The following is a 20,290-nucleotide window of genomic DNA, read 5'->3' on the forward strand; positions in this document are numbered from 1 at the left end:
TTGTTACTCATAGTAGCCACTCAATAAATGTTTGGTTGAAGGAATAACCAGTTGGTGGTGTTTATAAAAGGCCAGTTCTTTTGCAGAAAAAAGTTAAGCCTTTGGGAGAAACAGTAGGAAACAGAAGCGATAAAGGCAGAAAGAAAAGACAAGAATGCAGCCGAGGTTAAAAGCACAGTAGTAGAAACCATTGTGTTGCTTGGGAATGATGATAAGGTGGTACATGCAGACACTGTGACATTGGAGAAAGAGGTAGCAAGAGATATATGATGGAATACTTCTGAAGCCTTGGATTGACAACAGCCACTTACACTTCAATACTCTTACTCATTATTCTTCAAACTTAACCCTACATCTCATCGATAACAATTGGGGCTTGCATCCTTAATGTATATATATTTATTATTTATTTTAAAATTATATAAATGTACTACTGTACTGATATTTCAGTACATTATAAAACATATACACAAGAAGTAGAAAATTAATAAACAAAAATACAAGTTCTTTTATCTTTCCTACACTCCGGGGGGATGTGCCTCCCACCTTTGCACCTGCTCAGCTAGCCTTTGAGAGCAAGCTGTGAGACTTCTTCACTCTGCCTGTGTGTGGGGTCCAGGAAGAACAGTTTTACAGTAGCTTCCTGTACCTCAACCATCCCTTGACTAAGAGCACAAAGGCATGCTGTTTAGTCTCACCAGCCTTTGGGGTTAGGGAGACTCGTCACTGTAAATGATGCAAGTTAAGCTATGCAATTTTATATTATACAATTCACATTTACCGTAGCTCATAAGCCCTTAGGACTGTCTGTCATCGTGAACGTTGTTATTTTGAGTTTTCTAGGGTAGGTAATAATAACTGAGGTATACTCTGTTGAAGAAGATCAAGGAGGCAGCTCACTTTAGGAAGAGTTACATAAAAAGTTAAACTATTTTTAAATATAGTGGGTTAACTCTTGAGTTATTCAGAAAACATATTCAGACAGGTTTATTTCCCAAAGATACCAAATATCTTTTACTGTGTCTTTATTCTTGAAAACTAGGCACCTACAGATGTATCCAAAGTATCCTACTCAATTTAATACCCAGTTAGAAAAAGTCAGTGTAAGAACCCAAGTAGAGAACATTAAGGCTTTTATGAATTACAACTTTTCTTTTTATTTTATCCTGATGAAAGGTGGTTTTGCTTTTTTTAAAGCCTCAGTTTTTTAAAGATACTGAGTCATTTTAATTCTGAATACAGGTAAGTTTGTGTATTTGGAGTGGTGAGCTGAATCTTGCTTAGGTGATTTCAAATGCTATTAAAGGTGTTTGTTTTAGATTTTTAAATTTTTATAATTTTTTCCCTTATTTTCTTAACACACTTTACTGGTTGTTTAAAAATCTACAAAAAAATAAATTCCCTCTCTGTTTAGTTTACAGATGATCCAACTCTTGCAATTTGCAACGACAGCGGAGGCTCTGTTTTTGAATTGACATTTAAGTAAGAGACTAACCGACATTTGTTGACAAATGAAGAAAGTAGCTCTAGTTTAATGACTTGAAATTGAACATGAGGAGGTCTGGAAGGCCCGTGTGATTGAAAATAGCTTATGGCTGTGTATTACAGTTACCTCGGGAGGCTGATAGAACAGATGAAGCTCCAGAGCTGGCCTCCCCAAAATTCTGTCTCAGTAGGTCTGAGTTGGTGTTCTAGACTGCTCCTCCCCTGGGAATTTGTATGAGCCGTCAGGCTTGGGAGCCACTCTTCTGGGGTATCTCATTGATTTCAGTTTAGGCCCCAAGCTCAATCATAATGGCCAGGTGTAGAAAGGTTTTTATAGCTTTGGAATTGCCTTGTTTACTCTTTAAATAAGAGCAAAGACTATCTTGATAGATTGGAAGAACATTTGTAAAGCTGAGTTAAAAAAAAAGTAGAACATAAAATTGATTGTATATTATGTTTCCATATGTTCTTCAAAGGTAAGGACTATATTTGTTTCTTGTATTTCTCATACCTTCTAACAGTGCTGAACCCAAAGTAATTGCTTAAAAAATACTATTCATTTAATGTTTACTGAGCATCTCCTGTGTGTAGGTGTTATTCTAGGTACCAGGCAAGGTTGCTGATCTAATAGAACTTGCATTCTAGTTGGGGTGGGGTAGGGAGACAAACAATAAACCAACACGTAAATGAAGTAACTTCAGATTATTATGAGTACTATGAAGAAAATAAGACAGGTCGGTGGGCTGGAGTGCAATTGAGGATAGTTCAGGAGGGCCTCTCGCAGAAGGTGACATTTGAGCAAAGATCTGAATGATAACCTGGTCAACAAATGCAAAGATCTGGAAGAAGTGTTCCTGGCAGAGGGACGTCTGAACACAAAGGCTTTGAGGTGGGCACACACGGCCTGCTGGAGCAATGGAAAGAAGGAAGGTGTGGCTAGAGCCTGCCTTTGTCACGAGCAGCAGTAATAGGAGAGGAGTGAAGGCTGGAGCCAGATCCTATAGGACCTTTTGAGACGTGATGAGACATAGCAAGCCATTGAACTGTTTTTAGGAGAAGAGTGATAAATCTGGCCTATTTGTTGAAAAGACCATGCTGATGTCATGTGGAATTTGGATTTGGGGGGCAAGAGGAGGAGTTGGGAGGCTATTGTAGTATCCAGGCTAGAGATGGTAGTGCCTTGGAGCATTGCTAAATCGATTCTGAATGTTTTGGTTACGTTTTCAGGAGAGTGATGGGAGTGAGGACTTGTGAATCTAGATGTCTGTTCAGTGGCTCCAAGGGTGAAGTTTGCTGCATTGAACCTCTCCATTCCAAGCCAGAGTTGAAAGATCATCCCATCACACAGTTTTCCCTACTGGCCATGGCATCCTTAACAAAGGTAGGCATATTTAGAAGATGAAACTCATAACTTTTAGAGGCTTTGAATACCCCAAATTTGAAAATTACAGAGTAAATATTAAGAAATCTGTTTTTTCGTCTAAAGATACTGGTCATTGGATTGAAACCATCCTTGAAAGTGTGGATGACTTTTCCCTATGGACGGGTGAGTAAGCTTCTCTATCTTATTGGCAAAAAGAAGGACCATATCAGGAGGTTGGGGAAAATGACTCGTAAATGGTGAATTCTGTGAGATTGTCAGAAAACTGGGTAGAAGGGAAGTCAGTGCTCCAAAGATCACTGTCTGGGCTTACCTCGACGTGGCCAAAGCTGCATAAGCTGGTGACCAGAGCAGTGTCCTGGGAGTCTTGAGATCTGTATTTTCTACCATTATTGCTTTAAGTTTTTCTCTCATAAACAGCATATAGCTGGCTTTTGTTTTTAACCTCAATTTGACAGTCTCTCTCTATTCACTGTCCTGGTGCTTTGTGGTCACACCTAATTTCATGCGTGGATTTCCCTAGTCTCATTCACTGCACATTTGAGTGCAGTAAAATTCCCTCATTGGATTTAAAGCTGGAGTATAAATTGATGTATTGAATCCCAGCCCCAATTTTCAACATTTGAAAGACATTCGTCTTTGCGTGACTGCTGCACTGTGGTAGGATTATGCTTACCATCTGCCGCTTTGACATTGCACGGCTGCTGGAGAATACCCCACCACAATATCCAGCAGACGTTGCTCCCACGTAAGCTTTCCTTAGCTTCTGCCTCTGGTATTTTACTTTGGGGCGATACTTCCCCTGAAGGTACTGTGCACACCCCAGTTTCCCTTTTCTTTCCTGCTTGCTTGTTCTCAGAGAGTTGTGATCTTCCAGTGAATATGTGAGGAGACGTATTGATGGGATGGGGTGGAGAATGAGGGTGCAGAACTCTGACTAGTCCAGAAGGCAGCCCCTGTGCTGAGGGTGATCACTCCTGTTTTCTTGTCGGTACTCTGTATCTCTGGGCCGCAGGGGAAGCAGGTCTGCCCTTTCAGATGGTAAAGCTGGCTTAGATTAGTTCTTAGGTTAGCTTCCTTGAGGTTTAATTGAGGTTTATCATGGTGGTATGTGTTTGCATGTCTTTTTGTATGTTTTTATTGGTATTTTTCCCAAGATTTTATTATGAACGTTTTCAAAGACATAGAGAAGTTGAAAGAATTTTACATTGAACATTTGTAGACCTACCATCTAAATTCTACCATTAATATTTTACTGTACTTTATTATATATCTATCCATCTCTCTATCCACCTATCAAAGCTATGTTTTTTTAATGTATTTCCAAGTAAATTGCAGAAATCAGTACTCTTTCTACTAGATATTCAGCATGCATATCATTAACTCAATATCTGTTTAAGTTTTTCCTTTGGTGTAAAATTTACATACAATGAAATGCATAGATCTTGAGTGTACATTAGCAGAATATGGTTTTGTAAACCAAACCTCTGTCAAGATGTAGAACATTACCATTAACCCAGAAACTTCCCTCATGACCCTTCCCAGTTAGTCCCTGCTTCACTGAAATTTTAATGAGACATTAGGAGAAGTTTTATCAAGGAACACTGATCAGATGCTGTTTTTAACCAGAGTTTTCTCTTTATTCTTCTGTGTTTTGACTGTGATAACTTTTTTTTTCCCTTGGCCTTCTCCTCACGTAGATGGACCCTTCCAGTGTTCCATTGCTGGCCTGGCACTTTGTGGCAGTGCATAATTGTGTGAATCCCATGCTTGCCTTCTGCAGAGGAGATGTCGTTCATTTTCTGTTGGTAAGTTCTAATATAATGCTAGATTTGTTATAAAGTCCTTTATCATAAGACTTTCTTTCTGGTTCACCAGTGATTTAATTTGTGTCAAAGAAATATGCTATCATAATTCTTTGGCGAGAGTGTGACCTATTTAATTTTTATTTAAGGCTTTAATGGTTGACATGGAAAACAACCGATCATCCTCAGCTTCATGCTCCTTCATTGTTTATTTCTCAGTTCCATCTCCTTTGACTAACAAATAATTAATGGTTTATGTGTATGTATAAATATATGAATGTACATATGACTGTGTGAATGGCTTACCTATCTACATGTAGTGTATTTTTTATAGAGCAAGTATAATTGAGCACCTGCCATATTCTCTACATGTGATGGACACAAGAAGCAACTGAAGGAAGTATAGTTTTCTCTTTCACACAGCTTAAAATATTGTTTGAAAGGCAAAACCAGTGTGCTCATTACAACTAGAAAGAACAGTTTAAGGGTTGAACCATATGATGAGAAATAAAAGTTGATATAAGTTCAGAGTATGGAGAGATTTGTGTGGACTAGAGAGGCTATGGAAGACTTCATGAAGGATATACAGCACATATTGCAGGAGAGGTGGACATGCAACCTGGGGGAAATAGGACGAACCAAAGTTCTAGAGGTAATAACCTGGCGTATGTAATCCCTTCTTTGGGTTTCGCAGCTCAGTGAAGCCAGTGCCCCGCAGTCCACCTAGTTTCTCCAGCCAGAAACCTAGGAGTTGCCTTTCAGTTGCTCTTCTCCTTTCATATCTGCTCCATCACCACATCTTGTTGACTCTACCTCCAAAGTCTCCTGAATCTACTCTCTTTTTGTCTCCCCCGTTACTGTTTCCTTAGCCTAAACCACTGACATTTCTAGCCTAACCTCTGGAGTAGCTGCTTAACCAGTCTCTGGCCTCACTGTCTTTCCATATGGGATCTCCCTGCCAGGAAAGCTGTGCGCTCTCTTCCACTTTATTCTAGCTCATGGTTAGCATTGCCGTCCCTGACTTCCTAGACTAAGGTAGCGTTTCTTGCTACATAATGCTCATAAGACCTTCTCCTTTGATGACATTTGGCACTTTTAAAACTACTGGTCTAATATTTTTCTTCCTCACTAGACTGAAACCTCCGTTAGTCTAAAGACCAATTCTACTGCTGTATTCCCAGCCACTAGGACAGTGCCTGTATATAATTCTTAATGCATTTTTATAGAATTAATGACAGGGAAGAACCTCTGGTGGAAAATAAAGTTGAATATATGGGGTAGATCTAGATTAGAGGTTGGCAAACTGTGACCCATGGGCTAAATCTGGCTGGCTGCTTGTTTTTGTAAATAAAATTTTATTGGAGTGTAGTCATGCCATTTGTTGGTCTATATTTATATTTACTTTCACACTATAGTGGCAGAGTTGAGCGGTTGTGACAGAGACTGAATGGTCTGCAGAACCTAAAATATTTATTGTGTGGCCTTTTCAGAAAAAGTTTGCCGATCCCTGATCTAGGTTATATAATAATCGGCCTAGATTGGTAATGGGGAGCCATCATAGGTTCTTAGCTAATTAAAATGATAATGATGTGATTAAAATAATATTTTAGGAAGATCATCATGGAGCTAGCAAGAAGAATAGATTATGTTAGGTAGGAAGGAAGAGGAAGGTTTGGCTCTTGTACTAAAGGAGGTGTGAGGTATTTGGACAAGGATGGTTGGTTGTAGTGAGAGTTAGGGGTGTCATTTTGAAGGAAAGGCATGGCTTCTCATCTTATTGGATCTGGAAATTGAAGGACGTGAATGAAACATCACGTTTCTCACTTTGCATTTTAGTGGGATGAAGTATTCAAAGGGGAGATTGTTTGGGGAGAAACCAATTAGGCGGGCTGGCCCAGGGGTGCAGCGGTTAAGTTCGCATGTTCCGCTTCAGCAGCCTGGGGTTCACCGGTTCAGATCCTGGGTGCGGACATGGCACCACTTGGTAAAGCCATGCTGTGGTAGGCATCCCACATATAAAGTAGGGGAAGATGGACACGGATGTTAGCTCAGGGCAGCTTTCTTCAGCAAAAAGAGGAGGATTGGCAGCAGTTAGCTCAGGGCTAATCTTCCTCAAGAAAAAAAAAAAAGGAAACCAATTTGAATGGGTTGAGTTGGAAGTGAAGGTGGTACTCCCAGTGTTGTATCAGAGAGTGTCCTCTGGGCAGATGACAGTCCAGGTCTGGAGTACAAATGAGAATTCCAGGATGGAGAAGGTGGTTGAAGCTGTGAAAATCAAAAGCTGGAGCGTACACAACCTTAGAGGACACTCACACAAGGGAAAGGAAAAAGAAAAGGAAACAGGAAACGAGGTTTCTATAAAGGCACATGGAGGTAGGAGGGGAAATAGGGCAGTAGTTTAGTGTAACCTAAAAGACAAAGAAGGAAAGGCTCTGTGACAATATCAATTCCAGGGTAATACCAATACCAAAGAAAGATCAAGAAAGAAGTATGTGGGGCTGGCCCCGTGGCCGAGTAGTTAAGTTCGCGCGCTCCGCTGCAGGCAGCCCAGTGTTTCGTTGGTTCGAATCCTGGATGTGGACATGGCACTGCTCATCAAGCCACACTGAGGTGGCGTCCCACATGCCACAACTAGAAGGACCCACAACGAAGAATATACAACTATGTACCTGTGGGCTTTGGGGAGAAAAAGGAAAAAAATAAAATCTTTAAAAAAGAAATAAATAAAGAAGTACAGCCAATACTGCAGGATCAGACCACTGGATATGCAAGAAGTGGTTCCTTAGAAACTTCTCAGAGGACTAGTTATCAATGGAATGGAGGAAGAAGCTAGACTGGAGAGCCTTGTTAAAGAAATGGGTCTCTGGAAGAGCAGACTCACACGATTATAGTGTAGTGTTTGGTTGCAAGAGGAAAGAGAATAGTTAAATATCTGTAAGAAGTAAATCAAAGGAAGGTTTTTTGTTTTCTTGTTTGTTTTGTTTTTTTTTTTAAGATAAAGAAACCGGAAACATGTTTGATAGCAAAAGGAAAAGAGCCCTTAAAAAGGAGTGATTGAATATGTTAGCAAAGGAGGAGTAATGTTAAACCGTGATGGAGCGGGTAGGGTTTACAGCGTATATAGGTGAAATGATTTTCTTTAGTAAAGATGTTAGCAAATCTTAGGATGAAACCCTTCCAACAGGTGCAAGATATGGAACAATTCGGTGCTATCTTACTTTCATTTTACAAATAAGGCACCTGAGAAAGAATAGTGATTTGCCCTTGTTCACACAACTGTAATAGTGGAACTAGTTCTTAAACCCATTGCTCTAGATCCCATGCTCCTTTTACCAGAGCATCCTTTCTTACAAGTGAAGAGAAGATGGGAGTACCTGAAGGGCCCACATTAAGTGGTCTCAGTTGTTTGTTAAGGTATCTGGTAAGGTCCACACTGCAGGTAATGGGACTAGAAGGCAAAGAGGAATTGGGACTTAAAGCGAAAGGAAGACATCTAGAGCACCACTATGGGGCGTATGCAAGAAAACCCAGGTTGAATGGGATGTTATGAATTTCAGGTGTATATTGTGCTTTGTCTCTTTTTTCAGTGCTCTGTCATCTTGGAGAAGTGGAGAAAGCAAATTATAAGGATTATTGAAGATTATAGAGTGTATATATACATATATATAAATAAAATAGACACTCAAGGTTCTTTTGAGAAATTTTGGGCTGTTTGAACTATAACAGTAATATATTTAGAAAAGTTTGTCACTGTAGCTTCTTTTTTTCTTTTTTAAATGAACTTCTGTTTGGCTTTATTGCATTGTGTTACCAATCCCATTTTCTGCTTTAACTCTAGCTAAATACAAAAGTTGATGTGATCAAAGTAGGTTGTTCTGAGTTATGAGAGAGTAAAAGTTACGTTACAGTATTGCTAATACTGACAACTAGACCACTGATCAGATATGTCTTGGACTTTGGTACAAATCATAGTGTGAATGATTTTTTTCATTTATATAATAGTTTCTTTAATTTTGGGTATTTTTGGCTTATCCATACTCTGAAAGGAAATCATGTTCCAGGTAGAGTATAATTAAGTATCCAAAAAAGTCCCTCAAACAATAGCTGATGTTTAGGTTGTTTTTATTTTATCATCAGGTTAAGAGAGATGAATCTGGAGCAATACATGTTACTAAGCAAAAGCATCTTCACCTATACTATGACCTCATCAACTTTACTGTGAGTATTATTCAGATTAAATATCTCCACCTATTTCATGTAATTGTTTTGAGTCCATGAGGTATTAAAGCTGCTAGGATCACTGCCATGAACCATGACCTTTAGGATCGTATAAAATATGGACAGAAGTGAAGTCTTGCTTTTATTGAATGAAGTCTGAGTTTGGCATGATGCCACGGTATTTTTATTGTCTTTCAGCTTTATGTCCTGCTGAACACTAGTAGGATCAGGAAAAGTTTTCTTTAATGTCAGAAGAATACTCAGAAGAATTTAGGTGGATTTCTTTAGGATCATTGCCTGGGATTTTTGTAAACACATTTTCATATTTCTGAGCTTGTCCCAATTGGTTCAGGAACTTTTATACCTATTCTTTCCTTGTGACTAAAAACTTTGCAGAGTTTTTTCTCCATCATACATCTCAGTCCTGAGTGACTTTTTGGTTTAAAAAAGAGGTTATTTCTTTTTGTATCAAATTATTGTTTTTTTCTTCTTCAAACTGTGTTAATTCTGTGAGTACTGTAATTATGTTTCTGGGTTCTCTATCATTAATGGTTTTAGCACATCGGTATGTCATATTGAGTGAAACATTCTGTATGTGCATGAATATGGGCAGCTCTAAATATAAGGCAGTGCCTTATTTTTCCAGTAAAAAGGCTAAAAAAAAAGTTTTTTCCCCTAACTTGATAATATGCAACTTTTTAGGATATAGATGTAATAGATCTTTTCTTTATAATATATGATTTATTAATTAGTTACACATTTAATCTCACATATAGACTATTGATTTAGAAATAATACTTTTTCCCATACTCATTTCATGAAATAGTTTTGTTCAAACTCTTCTCACGGATATAAGACATCAGTGTCTTTGTCACCAGAACCCTTTGTTGAATCATCTAACACAGTTTTCTAGAATTGATCATCATCACTTCTGTTTAAGATGTCTGAAACACAGCACTTTAAAATCTTCATGTGACTCTGTCCCTGGAAAATTTTTCCCCAACTTCAAGTAGCCATTCTCCTAACAGTAGGACAGTCGGTGTTTTCATTTGTCCTGTGGTTTATCCGTGATGTGACCACTAACTGCATTGCTTTGTAAATTACGTTTAAAAGGCTGACTTACAGCAATGTCAATACTTGCAATTGTGAGGGTCTAATCTCAGGAATGTTTGCTAAACCTGCTAACATTGTTTCCCTGTCACTGGTTCTCTCTGTTTTAATCAGGTAACCTTTGAAAGCATTTAAAAACTATCACAGACTGAGAATGTGTAAGGCTAAATAATATGTTTCTCCTAAATGATAACTTTGTTTTTCAAAGTAATAAAGAGAGTACCTTCTAAGAGCTCTTTGTAAAAGATCTGAGTATCAGGCTGTTTTCTGAGAGAGAATATTTTTTTTGGAAAAAGCCTGGAATCTTTCCCTCATGGTAGCCTTTAGAGTGATAGAGTATGTCTTCAGCATATGTCAAAAGAAAATTGATCCATTTTCAACTTTGTTGTCTTTGACATGGTATTTTGCAAATAACATCTCATAACATGGGATGGGTCAGATAAATAAACCAACATGAATTTTTGTTCTGACTGATTTAGAATTCTAATTGAGTAGATTTTAAAACTTCATTTGTTTCTTTGGAGGGATTGAGATTTTTAAAAATTATTTTATTGAGGTCATAATAGTTTATAACATTGTGTAATTTCACTTGTACATTATTATTTGTCAGTCACCATGTGTATGTGTGCCTTTACCCTTATGCCCACTTCAAACCCCTTCCCCTCTGGTAACCACTAATCTGTTCTCTTTGTCCATGTATTTCTTTATCTACCACTTACAAGTGAAGTCATGAGGTGTATGTCTTTCTCTGTCTGCCTTATTTCACTTAACATAATACCCTCAAGGTCTGTCCATGTTGTTGCGAATGGGACCATTTTGTCTTCTTTTATGGCCGATTAGTATTCCTTTGTATATATGTGCCACGTCTTCTTAATCCATTATTAGCTGATGGGCACTTGAGTTGCTTCCACATCTTGGGTGTTGTGAATAATGCTGCAGTGAACATAGGGGTGTATCAGTCTCTTTGAATTGTTGATTTCAAGTTCTTTGGATGAATACCCAGTAGTGGGATAGCTGGGTTGTTTACATTCCCACCAGTGGTATATGAGGGTTCCCTTTCTTCCACATCCTCTCTAGCATTTGTTATGTTTTTTCTTTGTAATTATAGTCATTCTAACAGTTGTAAGGTGATATCTCGTTGTAGTTTTAATTTGCATTTCCCTAATAATTAGTGATGTTGAACATCTTTTTTTGTGCCTCTTGGCCATCTGTGTATTGTCTTTGGAAAAATGTCTGTTCATATCCTTTGCCCATTTTTTTTTTTTTTTTAAGATTGGCACCTGAGCTAACATCTGTTGCCAGTCTTCATTTTTTTCTTCTTCTCCCAAAGACCCCCAGTACATAGTTGTATATTCTAGTTGTGAGTGCCTCTGCTTGTGCAATGTGGGATGCCACCTCAGCATGCCTTGATGAGCAGTGCCACGTCCGCGCTCAGGATCCAAACTGGTGAAACCCTGGGCCACCAAAGCGGAGCATGCGAACTTAACCACTCAGCCACGGGGCCAGCCCCTCCTCTGCTCATTTTTTGATCAGGTCGTTTGTTTTTTTGTTGTTGAGTTGTATGAATTCTTTTTATTTTTTATTTTTTATTTTTTTTAAATTTTTTTTTTTTTTTTTTTTTAAAGATTTTATTTTTTCCTTTTTCTCCCCAAAGCCCCCCGGTACATATAGTTGTGTATTCTTCGTTGTGGGTTCCTCTAGCTGTGGCATGTGGGACGCCGCCTCAGCGTGGTCTGACGAGCAGTGCCATGTCCGCGCCCAGGATTCGAACCGACGAAACACTGGGCCGCCTGCAGCGGAGCGCGCGAACTTAACCACTCGGCCACGGGGCCAGCCCCATGAATTCTTTATATATTTTGGAGATTAAGCGCTTGTTGGATATATGATTTGCAAATATTTTCTCCCAGTTAGTGGATGGTCTTTTCATTTGTTCCTGGTTTCCTTGACCTCACAGAAGCTCTTTAGTCTGATAGAGTCCCATTTGTTAACTTTTTCTTTTGTTTCCCTTGCCTGAGTAGACATGGTATTCAAAAGGATGCTGCTAAGACCGATGTCAAAGAGTGTACTGCCTATATTTTCTTCTAAGAGTTTTATGGTTTCAGGTCTTACCTTCAAGTCTTTAATCCATTTTGAATTAATTTTTGTGTATGGTGAAAGATAATGGTATACTTTCATTCTTTTGCATGTGGCTGTCCAGTTTCCCCAACACCATTTAAGAGACTTTCCTTTCTCCGTTGTATAGTCTTGGCTTATTTGTCGAAGATGAGCTTTCCATAGATGTGTGGTTTTATTTCTGGGCTTTCAATTAAAATGTTTTGAAAATAAGAAATCTTTTACATAACCCAACAAATTGATCAAAATGGCATCCTTCAGAAGATTTTTAACATTGTTATTTACTTATTACTTTTAAAATTACAGTAGTACTTATTAAAGAAAATTCAGAAGATACAGAAAAATAGAGCAAAAAACTCTCCCATAATTCTTAGGGAGGTTTTGAAGGAATTGTATATTTTAAATAGCTTCTATTTTAAAATATGTATTATTTACATTTTAACCATCATCCTTTGACCACTTATGTGTATGAAATTTAATTTGCCCTTTTATTAATGTCATAAAAACTAGTTTGTCACTTTTCTTAAGTCATTTGTGCCGATGTGCCTTTTAAAAAATTTTATAAAAGCCAATATATCCTGTAATATATATTAAAGCTCTTGGCTTTCTTTTACACTATGAAAGTGTCGTTTTAGCACTGTCAAAACTCAGTACTGTGTTATGCACCTACTGTTCACTGGGCTGTCACTGAGTAGTTCTTGCTGTGATTGTGTCATCATCAAGTTATTAAATGACAAAGTCCTCAACATGATTTAACTGGGTGGCCAAGCTTGCTGCTTGTCCTGAATGATGGTGTGGGATGGGCCTCACCTATGTTTTGTTGTGTACTTGAATTGCAGTGGATAAACTCACGCACGGTTGTGCTCTTGGACAGTGTGGAGAAGTTGCATGTGATTGATCGGCAAACTCAAGAGGAACTGGAAACAGTGGAGATCTCAGAAGTCCAACTGGTCTATAATAGCAGCCATTTCAAATCACTGGCCACCGGAGGAAATGTCAGCCAGGCACTGGTGAGGGTATTCCATTATCTTAGCACTGCTTTGATAAACTTCGTGTCTTGTCGTTTTGTTTTAGAAATAGGAACTCTGAGGAGTTATCTCTATTCTTGAGATGTTTCTTTAAAAGCCACTAGGTTGGAGTGGAGGTGGGTGTGTTTGTAAGTATTCAGGAATGTGAACTAAAACAGTAATTCCTGTTACCTTCTACCCAGAAATGTGACTAATTTAATGCCAAAAAGTTTTAACTTTTATATTATAATAATGAAATGAAATTGAAACTTTATGAGAAATTGTAAAATACTTTAGAAACTTTAATATGGGGGCAGTAAACCTGATAGATTTAAGGGATAAATAAATGACTAGAGACTGGTAGCCTATGAGGCTTTGGAAATATTTGGGTGATTGGTAAAGGATTGAACAACAAGTATGGTGCAGCATTGAAAGGCATTGAAAGGCAAAGATGACTTTGAGAGAAAGAAGGAAGATTCTTTAAGCATAGGAGATAGATGAAATGTAGGAGCCTAGAGAAAAGGAAGACACAAAAGTTATGATCTTAGTATTAATTTTACTGTATTTTAAGTAACCACAGTAATGGCCTTTAGCAATTTACACAGATAGTTCACAGTTAAATTACTTTGAATTGTGATCTCATGTTTTCTAAACCAGTAATCTTTAAGCAGGAAATTTAGACAATTGTGAGGCTTCCCTGGGTAATTTCTTGAAAAAAATTATAATGTCATATTTAATAAGTGTCTACTATACGATATGTAGCCATTGCTAAAATCTCCCTGAGATATTACAACTTTAGCCATAAAATATCTATGAAAGGGTCTTCCAGCCTTAGAATTTAGAAACCAAGAAAGTCCAGAATAAGAAATGGTAATACAATAAAATTCACTAAAGTAAGAATAATTATTCTCCTACACTTCGATATTTTCTTGTGTCTGAGGGGTTATTAAAAATGCCATTAGACTTTAAACTTGCACTTTTGGTTAAGATGGAATAATGGGGTCTGGATTTACTCTCCTGTCTAGAAAAACAAAATCACACACCCACAAAAGAAACAGCGGTTTTCAAGATACTGATATCAGGTCCTGAAGGACAGCAATCTCTGACAAAATGGGAAACAAACAACATGAGCCCTGTGATTGTCCCAGTTCTCACTTTGAGAGAGTTTCCAGGCTGTGGCTCAGGGAGGAGAACCCAGCTGGAGCCTCGAGGACTGCTTGAGTTGAGACAGAGCTGAGACTGCGGGAAGGCAGAGGTGGGGTGAGTTTTCAGGACAGAACACTGGAGAGTGGAGCACTGTAAAAGGGGTCCTCCTTGGGTATTTATCAGGCTACTGATCAGCCGATGCATGTGAGGAAACTACCCACGCCAGGGAAAGAAATATTCAGAAGGTTCAGAAGGAACTATATCCAGTGCGCACACTGGCTTGCTTATACCAGCCAGATGGAAAACTTCAAGACTCACAGGGCATTGAGTGGAGTACTCATCTTGCCTCAACAGGGGGGAATAATTGGGATTGGGTAAACACTGCTCTGGCCCCACTAACAAATCTTAAAAACAAGACCAGAAAGGATCAAACTGTTTCCAAGTAAGTTAACTACCTCCCAGAACAAAGCACAAGTACATTAATAAGAGTACAGAAATTTCCAGAGCCCAACAAGATAAAATTCACAATGTCTGCCATCCAATCAGAGATTACTAGGCATGCAAAGAAGAAGAAAAACACAATTTATAGGGAGGAGAAAAATCAATCAAAAGTGACTTAGACTTGAAACAGATGTTAGAATTAGCAGACAAGGACATAGTTATTATAAAAATAGTCCATGTATCCAGAAAGTTAAGTAGAGACATGGGAGATATTTAAAAAGATGCAAATCTAACTTCTAGAGATAGAAACTACAGTGCTTGAGATGAAAAATACACTGGATGGGGACTAACAACAGAGTAGATACTACAGGGAAAAAATCATTCAACTTGAAGATATAGCAGATCTCTCTATAGCAAAGATATAGAATCTACCCAAAGTGAAACACAGAGGAAAAAAATAATTTAAAAAAATAGTGTTAGTGAGCTGTGAGAATCAAGTGGCCTAATACATGTGTAGTTGGGGTCTCTGAAGGACAGGAGAAAAAAATTGGAAAAAATAATCGTCAAAAACTTTCCAAAACTATAAACACACACATTGCAGAAACTTAATGAACCCAAGCACAATGAAAATAAAACTGTATGTAGATTGATCAAAATGAGCAGTAAAGAGAAAAATATTAAAGCAGCCAGAGAAAAAAGACACATTGAATGCAGAGTAACAACACTAAGTGTGAGAGCAGATTTCTCATCAGGAACAATCTGCAGCAATCTCCTGAGAAGATATACAAATGGCCAGTGAGCATATAAAAAGATGCTCAACATCATTAATCATTAGGGAAATGCAAATCAAAACTACAATGAGATACCACTTTGTGCCCACTGGGATGGCTGTAATCAAAAAGACAGACAATAACAAGTGTTGATTAGGATGTGGAAAAACTGGAGCACATACGTTCCTGGTGGGAAATGTACAGTCACTGTGGAAAACAGTTCCTCAAAATATTAAACAAGGAGATTCCATATGACTGAGCAACTCTATTCTTAGGTAGCTACCCAGGAGAAGTGAAAAGATACGTTCACACAAACACTTGTACACAGATGTTCATAGCGGCATTATTCCTAATAGCCAAAAAGTGGAAACACTCCAAATGTCCACCAACTGATAAAATGATAAAGAAAATGTGACATAGCCAGGTAATGAAATATTATTCTACAATAAAAAGGATGAACTGATACATGCTGCAACATGGGTGAACCTCAGAAATACTGTAAGTGAAAGAAGCCATGTGGAAAGAACATATATTGTTTGATTCTATTTATGTGAAATGTCCAGAGAAGGCAAGTTTATAGAGACAGACGCAGATTAGTGGTCACGTGAGACTGGGAGTGGGAATGGGGGTTGACTGGAAACGGGTAAAAGGGATCTTTGTGGAGTATTGGAAATGTTCTAAAACTGGATTTTGCTCATGGTTGAACAACTGTAAGTTTACTAAAAATTAGTGAGTTGTACACTTAATGAGTGAATTTTGTGGTATGTAAATTATACCTCAACACTATTGTTTGAAAAAAAGCAGTGGACTGTTTAAAACAACAGTAATGTATTGTAGCGTTTATTGTATGACAAAAATAGTACATAGAAGCAGGGAGTAGGGGATGGAAGTATATCATTGTGGAGTTCTTACATTATACAGTCACGTGTCATTTAATGATGGGGGTATGCTCTGAGCAATGCATCATTAGGTGATTTTATCCTTGTGTGGACCTCACAGAAAGTACTTACACAAACCTTGGTGGTATAGCCTACTGTACACCTAAGCTATATGGTACTAATCTTACAGGACCACCATCATATTTGTGGTCTGTAATTGACTGAAATACCATTATGCAGTGCATGGCTGTACATCAAGTAGTATAGTACTATTTAAATGTAGACTGAAATAAATTAAAGTCGTGTGTTGTAAATGCTAAGAGCAGTCACTGAAAAAGAAGTGTAGCTAGTAAGTCAGTAGTGACAAAATGGAATGTTAAAAAATAATAAATTCAAAGAAGCATAAAAAAAGAACAGATAGTACAAGTAGAAAACAATAAGATAATAAATCTAAAGCCAACCATATCAATAATTACAGGAAATGAAATAGTCTAAACATTTCAATTAGAAGGCAGAGATTGTCAGATTGGATAAAAAAAAAAAACAAAGCAAGGGGGCTAGACCTGTGGCCGAGTGGTTAAGTTCATGTGCTCTGCTTTGGTGGCCCAGGTTTCACAAGTTTGGATCCTGGGTTGAGACCTAGCACTGCTCATCAGGCCACACTGAGGCAGCATCCCATATAGCTATATAGAACTAGAAGGACCTGCAACTAGGATATACAACTATGTACTAGGCAGCTTTGGGGAGAAGAAAAAAAAACCCCACAAGAACCAGCTAGATGCTATCTACAGAAAACTCACATTAAATACAAAGACATAGATAAATAAAAGTAAGAAGATGGAGAAAGACATACCATGCAAACACTGATCACTAGAATGGCTGTAGTAATAGCAGACTAAGTAGATTTCAGAGTAGAGAATATTGTCACAGTTAAAGAGAAATTTCAAATTGATTTTAAAAAGGGGTTAATTTGTTAAGAAGATATAACAATCTTAAAGTTTTAAGCACCCAAAAACAGGCCTTCAAAATATATGAAGCAAGGGGCCAGCCCAGTGGTGTCAGTCAAGTTCGCATGCTCTGCTTTGGTGGCCAGGGATTCGCTGGTTCAGATGCCAGGCTTGGACCCTATGCACCGCTTATCAAGCTATGTTGTGGCAGGCGTCCCACATATAAAGTAGAGGAAGATGGGCACGGATATTAGCTCAGGGCCAGTCTTCCTAGCAAAAAAGAGGAGGATTGGGACGTCAGCATCATGGCAGAGTAAACTTTCCCAGTAATCTTCCCCCTCCAACATACAATGAAAAAATATCCATACTCCAACAGAGGATATCCAAACACAACACAGATAACATCGGAGAGACACACACAGCCATATGACAACAGGTGGAAAGGCTGGAGCCCTGCTTAGAGGAGGTGGAATGAGGTAAGAGAAAACTTCATCCCACCCCCCCCCCCCCCAAGACTGCCATCCAGGACTGCAGGAGGCCTCTGAGAGGGAAGGAATGGGGGAGAGGATGTTCGTTTGCAGGAACACCAAGGATCCTGGAGGGCCCATGCAGCCTAAAGGGAAGACCTCTACTGGGGCGAGAGCTTTTGTGGGAGGGTGACCTCATGAAGCCAACACCCTAGGAGAGCAGATAGCGAGAGTGGAGCAAGATAACCCTGAGAGCACGTGGGAGGAAGCGCCCTTACCCCCACCTACCCAGAGCCTGGCTCCAGTGCCTGGGATCGCAGCTGAAGGCAGAGGGCTCAGAATACACTGCTCTTGACCCCCACCCAGTGGCAATAGGAGGTAACTGCAACCAAATAATACCAGGCTGCATAAAAACAGAGGCACCCCCCCCAGCAATATCAAACATTATATCAAATCTCCAGACCCAGAGAGAAAATGACAAGTACCCAGAATTCAGTCCTGAGGACACAGAAATACGTAATATAAATGACAATGAATTCAAAATAGATATCATCAAAAAACTCAATGAGGTAAAAGAGAATGTAGAGAAACAATTCAATAAGTTCAGGAGCTACTTCATAAAAAAGATTGAAACTATAAAGAAGAATCAATCAGAAATATTAGAGATGACAGACACAGTGGAAGAAATAAAATACAGAGTCTGAACACTTGAGTGGACATCATAGAGGAGCATATCAGCGTAATCAAAGATAGACATGTGGAAATGCTCCAGACAGAGGAGGAGAGAGAACTAAGACTAAAAAGAAATGAAGAAAGTCTCCAAGAAATATCTGACTCAATGAGGAAATGCAACATAAGAATTATAGGTATTCAAGAAGGAGAAGAGAAGGAGAATGGAGCAGAAAGTGTGTTCAAAGAAATAAGAGAGAACTTCCCAAATCTAGGGAAGGAGATGGAAATCCATGTGAAAGAGGCTGCCAGATCTCCTAGATATGTCAATGCAAAAAGACCTACTGCAAGGCATATAGTAGTAAAACTGGCAAAAATGAGTGACAAAGGAAGAATACTAAGGGCAGCAAGGCAGAGGAAAATAGCCTACAAAGGACCCCATATCAGACTTTCAGCAAATTTCTCTGCAGAAACCTTACAGGCTAGGAGAGAATAGAATGACATATTCAAATCTTTGAAAGACAAAAATTTTCAGCCGAGAATACTTGGTATCCAGCAAAAATATCCTTCAGATATGATGGAGAAATAAAAGCTTTCCCAGACAAACAAAAGCTAAGGGAGTTTGTAGCCACAAGGACCCCTCTACAAAAAATCCTCAAGAAGGCCCTCATACCTGAAAAAAAAAAAAAAAAAACCCCAGGGAGAAAGGGGTTACAAAGCACAGAGTAAGGAGATAAATAGGTAGATAGAATCAGAATAGGATGCAAATACTCAAGTATAGCATTAAAGATAAAGGGAAGGAAAACACCAAAAACAAAGATAACCTTGTCATTTTAACCACAAACTCACAAAACAAGATGGAATAAGATGTAAGAAAAACAACTTAGGAGGGGAGGAGGAAAGGGACTGAATCAATTTAGACTAAGGAAAGAAGAGGCCATCAGAAAATGGACTATCTTATACACGAGATGCTGAACACGAACCTCATGGTAACCACTAAACAAAAACACAGAACAGAGACACAAATAATAAACAAGGAGAAAACAAACACATCATAAAAAACTACATAATTCAATGGGTAGACCAAAACAGGACGAGAAACAAAGGAAATGCAGGAGAACCAGAAAATGAGTGATAAAATGGCAGCATTAAGCCCTCATGTATCGATAATCACCCTAAACATAAATGGATTGAATTCTCCAATGAAAAGACACAGAGTGGCGAGATGGATTAAAGAACAAGACCCAACAATATACTTCCTCCAGGAAACACATCTCAGCTCCAATGGCAACCACAGGCTCAGAGAGAAGGGATGGAAGATGATACTCCAAGCTAACGGCAAACAAAAGAAAGCAGGTGTTGTCATACCTGTATCAAAGTAGACTTCAGGATAAGCAGGTAAAGAGAGACAAAGAGGGGCAGTATATTTAGTCAAAGGGACACTCCATCAAGAAGAAATAACACTTATAAATATCTATGCACCCAACAGAGGAGCACCAAAGTTCATAAAGCAACTGTTAACAAACCTAAAAGAAGATATTAATAATAACACAATAATAGTAGGAGACCTCAACACCCCACTCACATCAATGGATAGATCATTCAGACAGAAAATCAACAAGGAAACAGTGGAATTAAATGAAAAGCTAAGCCAGTTGGACTTAATAGACATATATAGAACACTCCATCCAAAAACAGCAGAATACACGTTCTTCTCAAGTGCACACAGAACATTCTCAAAGATAGAGCATATGTTGGGAAACAAGGCAAACCTCAATAAATTTAAGAAAATTGAAATAATAACAAGCATCTTTTTGGATCACAATGCTATAATGCTAGAAATTAATTACAGGA

The 20,290-nt window shown here is 38.4% G+C and overlaps 1 protein-coding gene across 22 annotated transcripts in view; it reads left to right on the top strand.

The window, feature by feature from the left end:
* VPS8 (VPS8 subunit of CORVET complex) overlaps nt 1-20,290 on the top strand; it is a 236,071-nt gene that overhangs the window by 34,505 nt on the left and 181,276 nt on the right. For all 22 annotated transcript variants that reach the window (XM_001498654.4, XM_070243423.1, XM_070243433.1 and 19 more), the window contains 6 exons: nt 1,415-1,482; nt 2,713-2,866; nt 2,972-3,031; nt 4,567-4,674; nt 8,809-8,889; nt 12,951-13,121. In XM_001498654.4, coding sequence (XP_001498704.1) covers nt 1,415-1,482; nt 2,713-2,866; nt 2,972-3,031; nt 4,567-4,674; nt 8,809-8,889; nt 12,951-13,121 — 642 coding nt within the window. The remainder of the gene's footprint in view (nt 1-1,414; nt 1,483-2,712; nt 2,867-2,971; nt 3,032-4,566; nt 4,675-8,808; nt 8,890-12,950; nt 13,122-20,290) is intronic.

The sequence above is a fragment of the Equus caballus genome, chromosome 19, assembly GCF_041296265.1.
Source record: "Equus caballus isolate H_3958 breed thoroughbred chromosome 19, TB-T2T, whole genome shotgun sequence".
In the NCBI taxonomy this organism is placed as follows: domain Eukaryota; kingdom Metazoa; phylum Chordata; class Mammalia; order Perissodactyla; family Equidae; genus Equus; species Equus caballus.